Source organism: Stenella coeruleoalba (genome assembly GCF_951394435.1).
Source record: "Stenella coeruleoalba genome assembly, chromosome: 17".
Taxonomy (NCBI): domain Eukaryota; kingdom Metazoa; phylum Chordata; class Mammalia; order Artiodactyla; family Delphinidae; genus Stenella; species Stenella coeruleoalba.
The window spans coordinates 30800335-30820260 of NC_137163.1; the positions used below are offsets into that span (position 1 = coordinate 30800335).

The window sequence follows — 19926 nt, forward strand, 5'->3', positions numbered from 1 at the left end:
TGGTTAATTGATAAAGTTTGTGTCTTTTGGGGGGAGGAGCACAGGACTATCATACGTTACGTATTATATCAAGTTAACTATGAAAACTTAAGTTGCTTCGTAGAAGTATTTGATAAGTATTCTGAAAATGTTAAGTTTTCATAATAAGCCTCTGAGACTTAACATTTCTTGAAAGAGCGCACAAAGTAAAGGGTACTGAACTGGAGAGCCGTCATTCTTGAAAATCTTTACTGACAACAGAGACCAGACCGTGATGATAAATACTAGATTTCTGAAGGAAAAACTGGCTTAAAGTCATTTATTCTTATTGAATTTCAATGGGCGGTAGATAGAACTACATAACTAGATAGATAGAAAAAGCTTAACTGTTCATACCTAAATGGTGTATTTTGGATCCATTCTTTTGGCTGGGATATTCTTGCTTGAAACACCACGATATACTGTCTTGGTTGACCCCACTGTTGTCTGACAGTCTTCACATACTTAAGAAGGACTAATGAGAATATAACTTTCCTGAAGTACTACTGTATGTCATGGCATATAAGGTGACCTTTTAGTTTAAAAATAGCCTTCAAAAATGGGGTTGACTTAAACACCAAGGGAAAATGAAAAGCCTCTAATTTCACGTCTCAGAGCAAAGACTTGAGGTCTGGCTGACTTCCCCCCAGTGAAGAGCAAGAACAGCAGACACAGGGCTTCCCTGGTGGCGCAGCGGTTGAGAGTCCGCCTGCCGATGCAGGGGCCGCGGGTTCGTGCCCCGGTGGTCCGGGAAGATCCCACGTGCCGCGGAGCGGCTGGGCCCGTGAGCCATGGCCGCTGAGCCTGCGCGTCCGGAGCCTGTGCTCTGCAACGGGAGAGGCCACAGCAGTGAGAGGCCCACATACCGCAAAAAAAAAAAAAAGAACAGCAGACACAGTCACTGCTTGATGGGAGAAAGTCAGGTGGATCCACAAAGAATTGCGCAGTAATGGTGAGCCAATGTCCTGGCATGGCTGCTGTAAAAAGATGTCAAATAAAACCCTAAGGTTTGACAACATCTTTGACATGTATATAGATTCTAATTTTTCTAAATTCTTTTACACACCTTCATTCTAACTGATGTAGCACAATGTATGCTGTGTTTACATAGGATATTCCAAAGAAATCCTCTTGTATTAGATTCTCCAGCATTAAAAAATCTTGCTAAGACATGGAATACTTTTCTAGATGTGGAGAGAAGAGTATTTTGAGTACTGGATTTTCAAATGATGTTCATACTAGTGATTTTTGAAACGAAAGCAAGTCCCACTAGAGTTTACTATGTTGAATGATGCATCCTAATACCCATTAAAAATAATTCAAAATTCAGTGAGTATATTCTATGTATTGTCTGCGGAGGAGAAGTGAGAAATGGTGTCATTGCGTCTGAGGTGTTCACGTCCAACTTGGGACAATGCACAGGCTGGGGTGGAGCTCTCTCCCTGGGATGGGGCACAGAAGGCTTTTCAGAGGCACTTATACATGCTAAGTCTTGAATGATACCTGTTGCCAAGATAAAGATGTCTAGAAGGTTATTAAGCAAAAGAAACATGATGTATAAAGACAGATATGAGCAAGTAAAGAATAGCTGAGGAATTTTAAATAACTGAGTATAGTTTGAGTACAGGGTATCTGTGGAGGATGAGTGAGAAATGAAACTATAAGTAGTAGGATAATTTTAAAAAAATTCCAGATGGGATAAGCTACGGGAAACATAGAAATGAGAAGAAACAAGACTAGAGAATGATGTTTAGTGGCTGGACAGTGATGGAGAAACCTGGCACTGGGTGTGGAAAGGGATACATCAGATCAAGCCTCGTGGAATAAAAAGCTGTCAACAAGGAGACCTGTGACAGAGTCACTTCAATGGAATCATGAAGGCAGAAACAGCAAAAGAGACGCTGGAATTCAGGAAGTTAAAGGAATGCATGCAAAAACTTTGCAGAAGCTTACCTAAGAAAAGAAGCAGAGAGGGCTTCCTGTTAAATATGATGAATTGATTGCATGCATTTATTTCTACTCCTTTTCAGTAACGTGACGGTAGAGAAGAAAAGAACGATGATAAGGGCAAAGAGGTGGGGCAGAGTAGGCAATAGAAGTCAACAACATCTTGGAAGCTAGAAAACTGATGGAGTGATAGATGACACAGCAGAGCACAGAAAGCCGAAATCCAAGTACTTGAGCAGCTGGCCAACGTAGCAAGCAGATATATTCTGCAGAATCCTGGAAAAGATCAGAGAGTAAAGGCACCTGGTACCTTGAAAGGTAGGGTAAGCAGTGGAGCTAAAACTTGCAGGACTGGCCTTCTAAGTAAGAAGCTGTTAGCTCTACTTGCTCAGCTATTCCCTGCAGAGCTAAGTGACATTCCTTTCCCACTCTGGAGGCTTAGTCTTTGAAGAAATGGAATAGAGGCTTTAGATCCAGAGACACAGGCTCAGCCAAAGGTAGCACTAAAGTTTCACCTGCATTAGAAGATTAAAGGAACATCTACATTCTCAGCAATGAGATAGGACTTTCCCAATGTACCACCTGGTCCACTTTGCCCACAAAGTCCTCAGATTGCTGGTTGCAGGCTCATCCATCTCAGAAATGAGACTGGCGTTCTCTGGAGAAGCTAACCGTGCTAAGACAAAAAATTACATACACTGTCATTTGGAGACCTCATTACCATGGCTAGGTTGTCATCCTATGACCCCACACAAAAGCTACCAGTTGACAAGCTCTGCCTTCTCAGGCTGCTCTTGCATTCACCCCTTAGTGCCCCACTCTTAAACGATGAAGTAGGTATTCATGGATCTCTAGCCACTTGAGGAAAGCTTCAACACTAAATACAGGGACAAAAACAGGCAGGAGAAAGTAAGAAACAATGCATGGGACACACAGCTTCCTAATCATTCTCCACATCCTACTTCAGGGATAAAGGAAAAATATCCATATTAAAAAGAGCAAGATGTTGAAAAAAAGGAACAGTCAGGGAACAAGAAAGACCCCTTGTAAATTATAAACATGAGAGTTAAAATTCAATAGTGAAGGTAAGGTATAAAGTTTGAGGACATCTCAGAAAGTTCAACCAAGTCAGATTTCCTAATCATGGGAACATTATTAAATCCATACTTTATATTGCTTTTCACAGTAAAGAAAAAGCTATAACCCATTCATTTATCGATTAATTCTTTCATAAATATTTAATGAGCACCTACTATGTGTCATAGATGGCTTCAAAAATCAGACAGAATTCCTGTCCTTAAAGAACTCTCATTCTAGGGGTGGGAGGATGACACTAAATTTTTAAAATAAATGCTAAAATGCCAGATATGAAGATAAATGAGAGAGATGTTACAGACTGAATGCTTGTGTCCCCAACTCTAAATTTATATGTAGAAGCCCTAACAACCAATGTGATGGTATAAGAGGTGAAGTCTTTGGGAGGTAATTAGGTCATAAGGGTGAAGACCTCATGATGGGATTAATGTCCTTACACACACACACACACACATACACACACACACACACACACACACACACCACATGAAGATACAGCAAGAAGGTGGACATCTGTAAACCAGGAATATGGGTCCTCACTAGATACCAAATCTGCCTGCACCTTGATCTTGAACTTTCCACCTTCCAGAACTGTGAGAAAGAAGTCCGGTGTTAAGCTACCAGCCTATGGTGTTTTGTTATAGCAGGCTGAATTGACTAATACTGAGGAGCACAAGGAGAGAAACAGAGGCAGAGTAGTTAGGCAGACCCTCTGGGATGGCAACATTTGGAGACAGTTTTGAATGAAGCAAGAGAGGGGCCCATGTGGGGGCAGAGCAGGGCACAGTGCAAAGGCCCTGAGGCAGAGGCATTCTTTGTATTTTCAAACAAAAGCAAGGGCCTGTGACACGGGAACAGAATAGTTAGAGAGTCATAGTAAATAAATAACCCACACTTCAGGCTTTGCAGGCTAGGGGGTCTCTGCCACAACTACTCCACTCTGATGTTGTGGTGTGAAAGCAGCCACAAACAAATTATACAAACAAATCATGGTAGCTATATTCCAATAAAACTTTATTTACAAAAACAGGTGGTGGGTCAGCTTTGGTCTCACGGGCCATACTGATCCTTGTAACCAGGCTAATGGCAAAAGGAAACCACTTGTTGGAGGGTTGTATGTGCTTCTACTTTTCCATTTTCTCTGGAAAACAAGAAGCAAGGTCATTATCTAACAGGGGATGGTATATATTTGGGGAGACAGAAGTCTGCCACAGTCACTTTGAAGACGGATTCGGAAAAAAGATCTGTATCGCCAGGCTACTTACACTGAGGGATCCCATTCACCTCACAGTCAAATGTAATATAAACTGGTCCGCACTGGTTTCTGTTGTAATTTTGTTGCTGGGCGGTGGTGACGGCCTCATTGTTGTATTTTGACCACACATTTGTATAGCACTCACTGTGGATCAGGCGCCGTTCTAAGCACTTTATAAGTATTACTTCCCCCAGCTTCTGCTGCTTGGATAAAGCCAGGGGAAGGTGGAAAGCTGGCTTGATTAGAATGAGGGTATTCAGGCCACTAAAGGCCAGAGAAGGAGAGAAAAGTGAGAAGGTACAAGAGAGTGATTAGAAAGATGGACCCGTGGAATCCAAGTCAGGTCCTCTGAAAGTAAGGACGGGAGGTTGGTGGGCGGGGCAATGATGGTGAAGACATAAGGGCACTGGAGGTACATTTGGTGTTGAAAAAATTGTTGGAGTCAGGTAATGAGTGGAGAAAAGAGGAAGATTTATATTATCTTCTAGGAAGACGTAGGTACCAACATTATTTCTTGACAGATAAAGTCTTGTTTTTATTAGTGGATGGACCTGAGCTTTACCTTTGACACAATAATCAATAATCTTAGTAAAATCCCAATGTGAATATGTGTGCCTCAGAACTTTCAGTAGCTCTCCATGACCCCCTTGATGAGGTCTTTAGACTGAGCACTCAACCGAACCCACAACATGGCCCTCAGAAACGTTTGCAGGCTTGCCCCTCCCTAGTCTTATTTGTAAATTCTCTATTCTAAAGCGTGCCCTGACACTCATGAAAACACGGCATGTATCGCAGCCTGTAAACTTTTAGGCACACACTTCAACCTCCTCAAATGCCTTCCCCCATTTCTCAAAATTATATTCAACTTTCAATATCCAACCAAAAGTCCACATCTTCTGTCAACTTTGCCTTGACCATGTAAGACAGAACTCAGCGTTATGCAACCTTCATCAATTAAGCTCTTTCAACAAACGCCTTAAGTCAGGGGTGTGTTTCGTATTCCTCTGTATCCCTCATGACACCTGGGCCATATCACGTGCAGAGCCTGTGCTCAGTTACTTTTATTTTATTTGGAAAATTATCTTATGAAATACAAAGTGTCAGGACATTTACAGAGATACTAAAGAAAAATATATATCACTAGAATATAATTTAAATTCCATGGATGAGGGACTTCACGGGTAAGGCAAAGATTTTTGTTCTGTTAGTTTGGGTTGTATAAAAAGAAGAGCAGGAGTGTAGTTAAGACAAAGGGTGATTTTCGTTTGCAAATATTTTTCTTAAATTATATAAGGACAATAATCAAAGTGAAGAAAACTATAAAGGAGGAATACAGAAAGATTTTCCCAAACCTTACCACCTTTACAGAAATACTTCCATAGTTTCAATGTATTGATATTTCTTCCCCATGTGTTTTGCTGTACATATACTTTTAAAATACAATTATGATCATACTAGGCACGAAACCTCATTCTCTACTTTTCAGTTGGAATTATAATACAATAATTTTTTTCTATGTAATACACTGTTTTAAAGAAATATTCACAATATCTTACTCTGAAAATATTCACCCTAAAGAGCTGTTCCTCATTTTAGCTGATAAAGATCCTTTTGGGGGTAGCTTTCAAGATTAGCATCACTTTGAATGACAAGCTAACATCCCTGAATGATAGTGAGTCACCTCTCAGAAGACCCCACTCTTCATTTTTCATTTTTCTACTTATGAAACTGATATATTCTTAGTTCTTATCATTTGCCAACATCCTACCTGGATTTTTACCCCTAAGAGACAGAAGCTTCATTCACGCATGGATCCAGGATGGTTTAGAATATTTTTCTCCAACATACGAGAGCTCATCTAATCCACTGAAGTAATTAATAGTATTATCGTGCAGGATTATTTACCAACATTTCATTAAGGAAACTCACAGTTGATGTTGATACGAAAACAAATGTATTTTTTTCCACATCAAATAGCATACATTAATAATAACTCAGGACATAAACTATTCAGTATGACCAGACCCAGACTGAAATAACATCAGTAAATCACTAACATAATTGTAAAAACAGTAAATGCATAGTAAAAAATGGAAATGGCAGAAGGCCCTATATTTGCTGAAGTTGCTGTCATTCTGCAATTTGCAACAGACAGCTCCACTGTAAATAACACATTCACTGGTGGGGTCACTTGTCTCAACCTTAAGAACCCCTCAGAAATGACAATTTGAATCAAAACGATGGTTTTCTAAAGCAGCCATTTAAAGCAATCACTGATTCCTAGAACAGGCATAATAAATTGCTCACCCCCCAAACATCTCTCATTCTTAGAGAACATAACCAGAAAAAGCCTCAGATGTTCATGAAACATATTGGGTTTTCGGCATCGCGTTATCCTGTGGTGCCCTGCAATCAATTACTGTTATGCCACCATCATTAATAATTTTCTTAATGAAAATGATTCTGTTGATCTCTGCTGTATTTTAATTATCAGAGTTAAGCATAATTACACTGCGGCTCTGAGCTGGCATGTGGACTCCTTTAGGGCGCAATTTTGTTTTAACACACTGATAATGTAATTTTACATTGTGTCAGTTTGTTTGGTTATTATCCAGTTGTACAATTCCACTGTATTCCTGATAACAGATAATAACCTTAGTACCTCCTATATCCTGAAGTCATTTAAAAAGCAATATTGGAATTCTGCGGCTAGCTAACTTAATCGCCTTATGATTTTATAATTCCTGCTGCTAAATATTTGGTCGAGGCACCCACCCTCTTTTAAGAAGAATACTGTAAAACTAGACAACAGCTATACATTTTCTGTGAACTACAGAATGGTTAAATAAACACTTAAATATGAGCACAAGTTTTTCTTTTTAAATTACTTTCTTAGTTATATAGCATTAGGTCCTTTAAGTAAAGTTAGCCATGAACTTGTAGGCTAGTTGGGAAAACTGACTGCCATGTTAGACAAGGCTGTTTCAACATTCTAGGAACATGCAACAGATCCTCTATTTTAAGGTGGAAAATAGTCCAGCCTTTTGCAAGCGTCCTTCGAATGAAAGATCTTTGTTTTAAACAGTTGATCAATTTAGTCAGTGTGCAGAAAGTTGCTCATCCAAGTTAGGTTATATTAGAACTACAGTCATTATTTCAACAGTACCCGGTATAGGACCTTGAACGTAGTACACAGTCAGGGCTTAACTGAATTAATTGCATGATTACATTTGTCCAAACAAGCAAAATCAGAACTTTGAAGATGGTCACAGAATGATTTGGAGATTAGTTTTCTACATGACTTTAAATTGCTGTGGCCTTCGAAGCAACAGGGAAATTAGCATAAGGTACTGCTGTCACTGCTGTTTTAGTTCTGGAAAATTTTTTCTTAAAAACCAAACCACAGAGCAAGGAAAAAAAAGTTTCATTGATAAATATGTACGTAAATTTGTGAAGAAGACCAATAACCTACAATCTAGGCCTAGTAAATGGTGTCATCAAAACTCTGCTAAATTGCATAATTGGGAATCAAGGTCAACACGCTTAAGATTGAATATCAATTTCATCACGTATGAGCTATATATCCTTGAACTATTTACTTACCTAAACCTGAGTTTACTCATCTGTAAAGTGGGAATAATTCTGCTTACATCATAATTTTCTTGTAGCGGTAAACCAGAAAACGTATGTAAAGTGTTTAAAACCATGCCTGGCATAGAATATGTGCTTAATAAATGGTAACTGCTATTGCTAGTTTTAATATTATCATCATTATTATCTTTATACTAGCTTTTTACATATGACTTTCATTAAAAATATCATGTGCCCAAGGGAAAAAATATCTTTAGGCAAAGGCTTTTCTGGCCTCTGATTCTATAATGCAGTTCTCTGCAGATACTGTGGGTTCACAGGGACCAAATGGGATTTATGGAATTCTTGGCTATAAATCTGGTATCTGATGACCAGGTTTTCTCACACACTTGCTTGATACCAACATGGAGGCCTGGGTTCATTTCCTCTAAATTTGTCCTGACATATAACCAAAAGGGCAAACTGGACTGAGTATAAGATCGTCAGCAATATTTATAATAACATATGCAGTTATGCGTACGGGTGCATCTTCACAAAGATCCTGTGAGACGGCCACTGCTATTTCATTGTTACAGTTGAAAAAATCAGGATTTAAAGCGGAAAAGTGGTTTGCCCAAGGTTCCATCTAAGCAACAGTTTTTTACAATGATATTGTGCTTTTATATAAAAAGAAATCTTCCATGGTTAAGGTGAGATTGAGGGTTAGCTGATACTTTTTCACTCCTTTGATTGACAATGTTTCTTCTCTTCATCCAGATACCTAGAGAATGTGGCTGCTCTGAAATAACACTCCACGAAAACCCAAATAATTCAATTTTTCCTCATTTGCAGTGAACTGAATGAACAAACTCACATGCAAGATGCTAAAGGTTTAATTTCGAATGAACAAACTCACATGCAAGATGCTAAAGGTTTAATTTCGTTCAAAAACATGAAACTCGAAGTAAATTATTTACTTTTCACAAATGAGAAAGGGCACCATACTGTGCAAATGCTATAAAAAAATACAGAGGTATAGGGAAAAGAGAAGAAGTTAATTTCCAATGCTCGACAGGCATTCATGGATTTTAGGAGTGAGTGGGCAGGCCTCTGCTCATCTTCCCCTCCAGCAGCCTCCCTTTAACTTCAGCATGGTGCTTTTTAGTACTTTTCCATTGGAGATAAGTAAATTAGAATTATCTGGAGTCTGCTGAGAATAATGGCAGAAACCAGACAACCCAACAAGTCTGGTCCATCAGTGCCTGGATGAGCTAATTACTTTCTGGAATGACAGGGGGTAGTTGAGGCAGGGAAAAAAAGGTACATCAGATTCTAATATTAATGCTAAATACTATACTTTTTTTTTTTACTTTGATAAAACAGGATGATGGCAGCCTGTCAAATAGCACTAAGTGATGTAATTTGATAATAATTATTTGATGGACACCCTGGAAATGAAAATTTTATAATTATATTTAATTTTACTGCTAGCCCACATTTAAAAATACTTCAAAAAGTAAGCATGTTTCTTAAATGGTAATAGTTACATGCCATAAGAAAATATTATTAAAAATTTCACAGTGAAGGCATTTTAAAATGCTACATATATGTATTTTACATTCTATTTGTAAATAGGTACTAATATAGTTTCAGATAGCCAGGCCCAGTAAAGGTGATTTTTGGCATAGAATTCATAAGTAGTTTAGGTTCTTAGCTAGAAAACAAAATAAGGCAATGCAATTTTGGCATCTGGAATTTACTTTTCATCTTCAGGGAGAGCTTTTTAGACATTAGGAGTAATGTGTTACATCTGGGTACATGGATGTTAGCCCATCAAGCAACCGTTCTTTTCTGTCTGGAAGTAGCACTTTGGTTTCACTTGGGGAACTACTTCTCCTCTGTCTCAGTGGTTTATGTGGGGTTAGGTCTACAGATGATTGTAGTTTGTAAGGAAGAGTCATAGTGATTAATTGGTTCAAGCATTGGTATGCGATGTACCCCAAGTAAAACTCAGAAAAGCTCTCTTTTCACTGGGATTGCTGTGCTTGTAGAAGAAGTCTGGAGTTTCCCACCACTTGACAAGAACATTTCTGAGGATGAAACACACAAAGAAAGAAGAGGCAGAAGATAGAGACCGTCTGGGGACAAAGCGTAAACTGATCCTGAAGTTTAGAAGATCCCTGGATTCTCAGTTATATGAGCAGATGGACTCCCCTACCCCCAATACGCTCACACACACACACACACACACACACACACACACACACACACACTTACACTTTGATTATGTTTTGTATAAGCCAATTTCATTTGGATTTGTATCATTTGAAAACAAAACAGCCCCAACTGATAAATAACATACACATTATGAAAATGTCTCGCACATTACGGATGTTCAAGTCAATATGTACCTATCAAATCTAAATCACCAAACCCTTCCAACTACAAAACTCTTTGGCTTTGAGAAGGCTTATCATACCCATAGCCTGTGAAGACAGAAGGCTTCAGAGCTCATGTGGTCCTGGTAGGAGTGATTCCTGGGGTCCTATTTTCCATGATGAGAACAATCCCTAGTATAATCCTAGAATATCGAGGTATTCACAGAACTTTGAGTGAACGATTCCCTTCCTCCAAAGGCAACCTGAATTCTAGGAATTAGCACCAGGCCTCTGAAGCCCACCTAGGAGATCAGAGTAGAGTCTACAGCAGAGTTTTCCCAAGTGTGTTCACCAGAGAACTAATTCCAATGCTCCAATGGATGTCCACCGGTTGGAGAAAAAAATATATGCATATCTTATAGTCAAACGAGTTACACAGGTTTTTACTTTGTTTTGTTTTACTACAGGACTTCTCAGAGCATTCATACCAGAAGGCCTTGTGAGTTTTCAAGAGGGGCCAAGATAGGCAATATTTGGTCTTGGGACTTTTCCTTTAATCTTAGCGTTATGTGAAGTGTACTTTGGTAAGTGTCATATTATAATAATACTCTGTGATTTCTGCACAGAAATGCTTGAGTAGTTTAAGAGAATTTATTCATCATGTGATAGTGTCAAGGGGAAAGGTAGCGTCACACAGTACAGAGAGTATAGGATTTGGAATTATCAAAATCTAGATTTAAATTTGGCTTCTCTGTTAGCTCTCCTGGACCAGGGACAACATACTACTGCTCTAAGTCACACACAGTGTAGGTTGTGTAAATTAAGAAACACACTACTTATCTCATCTAGCTGCTGGAAAGCTTAATGCCGGGAGAACGCATCCTAATATGTACAACTCAGGCCCTTAATTAGACAGATGTGTGTTTGCATCCCACTTTAAACACTTAGTAGTTGAAACACTTTGTTGTACAGCAGAAATCAACACAACATTGTAAATCAACATTATACCTCAATTAAAAAGAAAAACAACACTTAGTAGCTATGTGACCATGACAGATTACTTAATCTATCTATGCCTCAATTTCATTTTTTATAAAATTGGGTAGGATGTTAATTACCTACTAGGAGGTATTAACTGATGATTAAATGAAATTATGCATATACAGTAGTTACTGCAGTCCTTGTTATTTGAATTGCAATGCCATCTGTTCTTGCAAGTTGAACAATATCAAGTTACCTTTTGTAGGTTAAACACTACTGAATATTAGGAATTCATATTGGTCATCATCACAGTATGTGATGTGCCTATTATAGTTTCTAGCAGCCATTCATCATTTGTTTATCTGGTCAACCAATCATTATTTACTCTGTGCTCTTTTTGTGCAGGCAGCATGCCAGTCCAAGGATGAAAAGATGACTGAGACATAATCCTTGCCCTCAGTAAATATAGAGTAGATTGGAAAGGCAGGCAACAATACCTAACTTTTTACTACTCTTTTTTTGAAATATAAAATGATAATCATAAAACGAGGTTAAAAGAGCAATGAGAGAAGTGCATAGAATTTGGTATGGGAGTACCAAGGAGAGGATTCAGGGGTGCTTAATAAAGGGTGGCTGTTATTATCCATGTACAAAGCTAGCACACAGTTGGGCTCAATCCATGCTTTATGAGTTAATTAATAAGCTTCTACAAATTACTCCAAAATGTTTATTGCCAAGAGGCTTAAGGTACATCTAACCATAATGCAAACACGTAAACATGTTCAAACTAACGTACTCCATGGAACACAGAATTACAATTTGGTTATAGTGTTTTTCCTCATGTAACAATCTAATAATCATCTCTTCTAAAACAATGCCCGATTTAAACATGTAATGGATTTGGATTATGATAGAATAGCTATCCTCTTGGTTCCTCCATATTACATTGCCATCATAGAGATAAGATATTGTACAACAAAAATTTAGTCCGAGTCATTGATCCTACACTCCAAGCCATCTTTTGCAGTGTTTGCGTTCTGAATGTGGACACTGGTAAGCTGGTTCACTATAATATTGCTTCCCATTTTGATAGAACATAGTGACATATCCTGGGAAAATCTTACTTGCCTTCTAGTTAAAAGCTCCCACCAGCATACCACAGGTATTTGGTGTTTGAAAATAAGTGGGTATGAGACCAGCAGTTACAGAAGGAAAAGGAATATAATCAGATCCTGGTGTGCAGATTGTCTTTTTAGCTTGCAAATTCCCTCTTTCTGGTGTTTCAACTTTCAAAGGCTTATGGTAGTTTAAAGGCAATCCTCTTATAAGTGTACAAATTGTAATGATTATAGGAACAAGTTGTAATTGTTTCTAGCAAGTTTTTAAGAGTCTTTGATGTTATGATTAGTGTTTTATATGTTAATATATTGATAGGGGTGCTTATTTGCTTGTTCCCTTGTATGCTTTTATGGTTTCTAGGTTCAATGTGCAAATACATCTTTGATCTCAGTAGGTCTATTTGGTTAAAAAGGAAAGCGAAAAGAAATTAAACATGAGAAGCACAAAGTTTTGCAATATTTACGAAGGACTGAGATTAGGGATTTCACTGTAAAAGTACAGAGCTTGGGCCCAGAACTTGAATATGGAGAAAAGTGCGGCAAACCACACCACACACGTGGAGGGGCCTGAGTTTGGGGGAGTCGGTCCCATGATGTGTGTCCCGGAGCAGCGGTTCCTCTGCAGCCGGGGTGTAGCTGTTTGACGCAGTCTAGGTTGATGCCACACTGAGCAAATCAAAGGCAATGCTCTGCAAGCCATCGCTTCCTCCCTAGCATTTGCCCCCTGCCCTTCAGAAATCACCATGGGGAGGAATTCTCAGTCTTTGCAATGGCTTCCTTTTCAGCTATCCCCTCATCGTGTGTGATTTCAGGAAACTGGCTGGAATGCAGCGCCTTCTAGAACTCGCACCTTGACACCCTGACACGGACTGCCAAATTTCAAAAGGAATTTACTTTTTGAAGGATGATGCCTAAGAGAGGAATCCGACATTTCATCAAACCCGCTCTGAATAAAAGTAACAGCGAGGAAGGTACTAGTCAAGGCACTCCAGTCCACGGTTAGGTGAATGTGTATGGCGCTAAGTAATTAATGGTCTAACACATTTTGTTTTATGCTGTACAGGAAAAGAACAAAAAACAAAAAACCCAGTAGGCTTGCTGAAACCACAGGTTAGGGAGATTCATAAAGGAAAAAGGAAGAGAGAGGACCCCATTTTACTTTGTACTCCCCTTTCAGCTCATTTGGTTCTACTTTGCAACACTCAGGTTTCAATACATCCAAAGCCAGAGGGAAATGATCTTGCACTTACCTTTGCTGTACACAATGCAGTTGTTTTTGTTGTCTTCCACTCCTTGCCAAGTCACATCCAGGAGCCACTTGGGACCAGCAGTCAGCACCATGGGGACCTGAGCCTTTGTCTTCTGTAGAAAGAATGATAACAAACGGATGCCATTTGCTTTCGTTGATTAAAAAGTTGAATAATAACTGTACTAATCATTTTATTTTTCCAAATAACTAAATCTCCTAAACCATAATCCAAGTCCTTATTCCCCTGTCTCATGATATCTTTTTAAGACGACAGAAGCTGTAAAGCTTGACTGCTTTCACTAATCTGAAGGGTAGAATTATTATCAAGAATATTTTTTTTTCTAAATGATACTGGATCAGATCTCCAAGATTAGACAGATCTCTTGCAGCTCTGAATTATAAAAAGAATGCAGATGACTTTCATCGCAAAGAGCAGAGTGTTTAGAAGTGAACTTTAGACACATTGTACTTTACTATCAACAGGATCTCACTATTTCCTGAAACAGACAGGAAAGAATTTAAAGAATCAGGATCCATTTCAAAGCTCTATCCTGAGCAACATTTATATTAGAGTAGAAATTTATTCTGAATGAATAATGAAATCCACCAACACCCTTTTCTAAGTATGGACATGTAGTCCCACTGAAACTGAAATAATATTAATACTAATGACTCACCATACACTGTCTCCGAAAAGACTATAAAAGAGGAATTGGGAATAAATTCAGATGCAGAGCAACTAAAGCATGACATTCCTTGCTCTGAAAAGCATAGAAGCAGGGAGACAAGTGCTCTAGTTCTAACAAAATATTTTCAGTGTACATTTTAAATACAAGGCTCAAAAGGGTCATCATTTTAGGCCGTTTGCAACCCAAATTATTTGTCTTTAACTATGTTAAACATGGCAGGAAATAAACCAGGGAGGAAATAAGTAAGCCTTAGCAAGACTGGTGTTTCCCGATGAGTCAGAGTGAATTGGCATTCAGATGTTTATCATTCACCAGCCCAGGTTCTGTATATCAACTATCATGAAACCACAACACAGAGTACAATACCAGGGTCTCAAGGTAATTTTTGAACTGGATTTTCACCTAGATATGATCCTACCGGAGAGATCTCAGCCCATTATGGGACTTTCCCACATGTTATGTGCTATCACAAATTCCCCAAATTGGCATTAGCAAGTATCCACTTGAGGAGTTCTATGTAATCTAGCCATTTCAAATCTCTCAGGAATCCAGAAACCTCGTTTCACTGGCCAAATGACGACACTGATAGTGCATGAGACACAGATCTTCTATTGATACTGAAAAGCCATATTAAAAGCTATGCATAAAATCAATGTTAACCCATTTTTTTTTTTTTTTTTTTTGCGGTACTCGGGCCTCTCGCTGTTGTGGCCTCTCCCGCTGAGGAGCACAGGCTCCGGACGCGCAGGCTCAGCGGCCATGGCTCACGGGCCCAGCCGCTCCACGGCATGTGGGATCTTCCCGGACCGGGGCACGAACCCGTGTCCCCTGCATCGGCAGGCGGACTCTCAACCACTGCACCACCAGGGAAGCCCCTAACCCATTTTTGATGTATCAATTATATTGTAAGCTGTAAAAACTACCATAAAATATACTACTTAATGGAAAAAATCAACCATGACGGACAAATTAAAAATAAGTCTAAAAAAATACTTCGAATATTAAAACAGAGGAGGCGGTAAACCAGATCAACCATCAGAAATACTAGCATACTGATTTTTCATATTCATACTTTAATTCATTTTAAAGTCTTCAATTTTTCAACTATGTATCTTAATATTTGGAAAGTAAAACCATGAAAAACAGTTATCTGAAAGCCCTGGGGGAAGAAAGTAATTTTATATTATAATTTTTTAAAACAATCTAGACAAAGTGTTATCAAGTTATCCCTCTGGTTATTAGTCTAAGTCAGGCGTCCCCAATCCACGGGCTGCAGATAGGTACTGTCGGCTGCCTGTTAGGAACCTGGTCACACAGCGGGAGGTGAGTGGTGGGCTAGTAAGCGAAGCTTCATCTGCCACTCCCCCTCACTTGCATTACCGCCTGAACCATTCCCATCCCCACCACCCCAGGGAAAAACTGTCTTCCACGAAACTGGTACTTGGTGCCAGAAAGGTTGGGGACTGCTGGGCTAAGTGACGATTTTGTTTTTCCACTTTCAAAATATAATTTGAGAACAAGTAAGCTTCTTCAATCTGAAGTGATAGTGGCCCATATCCAATTAAATCATAGGTCTTAATTATGCATATTTCAGCTCCTTTTACTACTAGAGAAGCAGGTAAGTCCACAGATCAGTGTCAGCAGGTCTCCAAGCAAGCAGAACTAGTCACGGGAGAGACTCCACCGTTTCGATAAGCCTGCGCATGGGGGATTTAGTGGTGTCCTTTGTAACATCTGCTCTCTTCTGATCTTAAATAACAGACTTTAACAACAGGCATCTGGCTCATTCCTACTGTATTCTCTTATTTCATGAGAAAGACATGCATCTTAAATTATTTCATCTTTATACCCAAAGTTCTTAAAGCCACATGGATTTCTACACAGTAAAGCAGCGTTTACAATTTTCCAGAGATAATATGAAAAATAAACATTGATCACAAATTCTTTAGGGAATCTTTGCTGTAAAGTAAATCAATTGGTTTGCCGGTACCACAATCTTCCATTAATTTTACAAAGGAACCTGCTGATCTAGTCTTGTGCTGGGTGCTAGGAATAGGAAGAGGTCTTTTTCAGTGAAGGATACAGACACATTAAAAAAAAAGTGTACTATAAGGCAAACAGTAGCAGGTAGGGAGTGCAAAGTCATGTGTCAATTGTTTTGGGGTCAATGAAGGGCGAGAAACTCCTGTCCTGTGGCTTCTGGGACGGTATCATATCATTCAGGAAGTGACTTTCAGGCAAGATCTTGAAGGAGAGACAGGAAGCATTTGCAATTGCTAGTAATGGCCTGGGCGAAGTCTGAGCAGTGTATAAGAGTGGTATGTACAGGAAATAGTGACTAGTTCTGGGATTCTTTGGTTTCAGTTCTTATATAAAGTCTTTAGAGCTGTTCTTCATATACAGAAAGCACCAGATAACAGTTACCTGTCATCACTGGAATCATCGATACTATTATTATCACTACCTATAAGTGGAAGGGCCATAACAGCATATGTGTCCAGAAAAGCAGGTTAGAATCAGATCTTGAAGGACCTTTTCATATCAAGCAAAACCTTTCTGTGCTTAAACCTCTAAGCAGAAGGAAGACAGTAAAGATTTTTTTAATCAGGAAGAATAAGGTTGCTACTATTGCTGCTCCTTGTGCAAAATCCCTTACTTATTTATTCCTCATATATATTTTCAGACAAAGATATTGCAACTCAAAGATTAAATAATTTCTTTTAGGTCAAATAGCTGGCAGAAGACAGAGCCCATATTTACATTTAGCTCTGTTTCCAAACACTACCGCTCCTAGGGTGACCAACTGTCTGGGTTTTCCTGAGACTGAAGGGCTTCCCAGGATGCTGGATTTCAGAGCTAAAACTGGAAAATCTTGGGCAAACTCAGACGACTTGTCCACCTCTGCACCTCCTACTATAAAACAGTATTTGTGGTTTACATCTATTGAATACTTGCAAAAAGTTGGGTGTTAAGTATTTCTCCTGAATTATCTTTGTTGATTTTTACAACTCCAGGAGTTAGGCATTAACATTTTCTCCATTTTGTACATAAGCAAATTAAGATTTAGAGGATTTGACTTTGTGGCACAAATAAAAATAGTTATTTAATATCTTTCCTTAATGGTAAGTTAGGCATTATACCTTTTAAAACTTTGGCAAACATTTATTATGCCTGGGATCTGGTAGAATCTGACTTTTCAAGAAACAGAATTGAAAGGAAAACAATTTCTTTGACTCCAAATCAATAAGGCAAAAGCAAAAATGTAGCAAAGACTTGGTGAAAGCTATACCCAAGCTGTAAAATAGATTAAAAAATCTCAAGGGACCAGTTATTACAGTTTTGAGGAGGTAAGTCAATTTCTTTCTGAAGAAGTCAACTTTTGTAGAGATTGACTGCCTTCAAAGAAGATTACCAAGTGTGAGAAGGAAGGAGTTAGCCAGGATTATATGAAATCTACACTCCAGCAAAATCCATGAATAGAAAATAACAATAATATCCACTTTGATCATTAGGTTTACTTTCCCATGTCTCTCTCCATCATAAGGATTCATACAAGTCTAGAATGTTAAGAGCCAGAAGCAACTTTAAAGTTCAGTGAGTTTAATTCACTAATTTGACAAATGAAGAAAGTAAGGCCAAAATGTTTATCTAGCATCCTACAGAGGTAGCATACAGTTGGTACAACGTGTTGGGAAAAGAGAATGGATGTAAAAGGTATGGTAGGCAGAAAAATGGTCCCCCCAAAATATCCACACCGTAACCCCTTGGAATCTGTGAATACATTATTTTACTTGGTAAAAGGGATTTGAAGAACATGCTTAAGGTTTAGGGCTACGACATGGTGAGAGGAGCCTAGATTATCCGCATGGGCCCAATCTAAGCACGAGTTCCTAAAAGTAGAAGGGAAAGGCAAAACAGTAGGGCAAAGAAATTTGACATGAAATGGATTCCACCTGCCTTTGCTGCCCTTGAAGACGGCACACTGCAGCCACGAAGTGAGTGTGCTGGGCTCTAGAAACTGAGAATGGGCCTCAGTTACAGGAAGTGAGGAAAACAGGGATTTCAGTTCTGCAACCTTAAGGGGCTAAATTCTGCCAATAACTTGAATAAACAGGAAATAGATTCTCCCCTACATCCTCTAGAAAGGAATCCTCTAGCAGGAATCCTGCTGACAAATTGATTTTAGTCTGGTGATACCCATACTAGACTTCTGATGTATAGAGCTTTAAGATAATACATTTGTGTTGTTTTACGCCACCAAGTTTTTGGCCATGTGTTTTGGTGGCAATAGAAAACTAATACAAAAAAAATTCAGATTTACTGACTTACAGTTTAAAAAATGACTTAATTTCCTTATCAAATGTGCTCAGAAGTGAAACAACTTTCCCTTATTGGAATAACACCAAATATACATTGTTATTCCACAATCATCAGATATACTTAATGTTCTTGCCTTAAAGTATGAGAAAATACACAGCGGTGACTAACAATTCCTGCCTCTATAACTGGGTATTTAAAACATTTTATGATTCACTATTAACCTCACAGCTGAAGTGTGGCAGAAAGGACATTACTGACTCCTTGAAGCTGGATGATCGAGGCTGGAATCCCGATATGTGCTACTGGCAGGCTCTGAGACTGGAAAATCACTTAAACTTGAGGATTCTGAACTTCAGGATACACATCTGTAAAATGGGGATAATGATTTCTACCTTAAGGCTGTCTTATGAAGCGACCAGCGCAGTGTTTCGTACACCACAGATGCACTTCAGACTTTTGCTGAATACCTACATGAATAAATGAATTAAAAATGTGCAAAGAGCGTTTCTGTAATCCCTATTTCTCAGGCACTGGTAATGTTTGTAGGGATTAGGACAGAAGTCAAGACAAAAACTCTTTATGACCCAGTTTAAAGACGGTGGTAGTCATTAATGCTATTGATCAATTATTTCCAACTCTCCACTTTCCAGGTCTCTTTCAAAGTTAGGTATGGGAATATGACATCACTTCACCGATGAAATTGAATAAGAAGTAACTCGCGTCACTTTTACACAGAAGCTATAAGACCAATGGACTCACTATCTTTCCTTGTGTTTGCTGAATTGACCGTCAAGCATGGGAAGGAGGAAGACCTCCTAACTACAGTGGCCATGTAGCATGAGAAAGAAAGACTGTTTTAATGTAAAAAACTGTTACAATATTAGGGTTGCTTACAACCTCAGCAAAACCTAGCTCATCCTCACTTATACAAAGGTTTACTTTGTTTTCATTGGTTTTTGTTTTTCTGTATTGAAATAGCCCATGGGTTTTTACAGGTTAAAGTTTGTACCTTATATCTAGGCAGTCTCGTTCAGTCATATATCAATTCAAGGTATATAACAGGAGCCTGAATTTCAGTTAAGTTGGAATGTTTTGAAAAGAAATAGTGTGCGCTTTTGAGGCTCCCCATTGTAAGTTTAAAAAAATCTGCACTCCTGGACACTGTTTGAACCCAGAGTTTCACGCTTAGTCTACAACCAGACAAACTTGACAAGGACAAAATGGGTCAAAAGTGTCATTTCTTAGGAATAATTAGAATCATCTAATGTGGATAAAAGAGGTCAAACTAGCATCCACTTCTCACTAA

At 38.8% G+C, this 19926-nt stretch overlaps 1 protein-coding gene across 1 annotated transcript in view; it reads right to left on the reverse strand.

The window, feature by feature from the left end:
- The window catches only part of ZFPM2 (zinc finger protein, FOG family member 2), a 463720-nt gene that overhangs the window by 141971 nt on the left and 301823 nt on the right, over positions 1 to 19926 (reverse strand). Inside the window, exon 5 of the mRNA XM_079902325.1 lies at positions 13613 to 13724. Coding sequence (XP_079758451.1) covers positions 13613 to 13724 — 112 coding nt within the window. The remainder of the gene's footprint in view (positions 1 to 13612; positions 13725 to 19926) is intronic.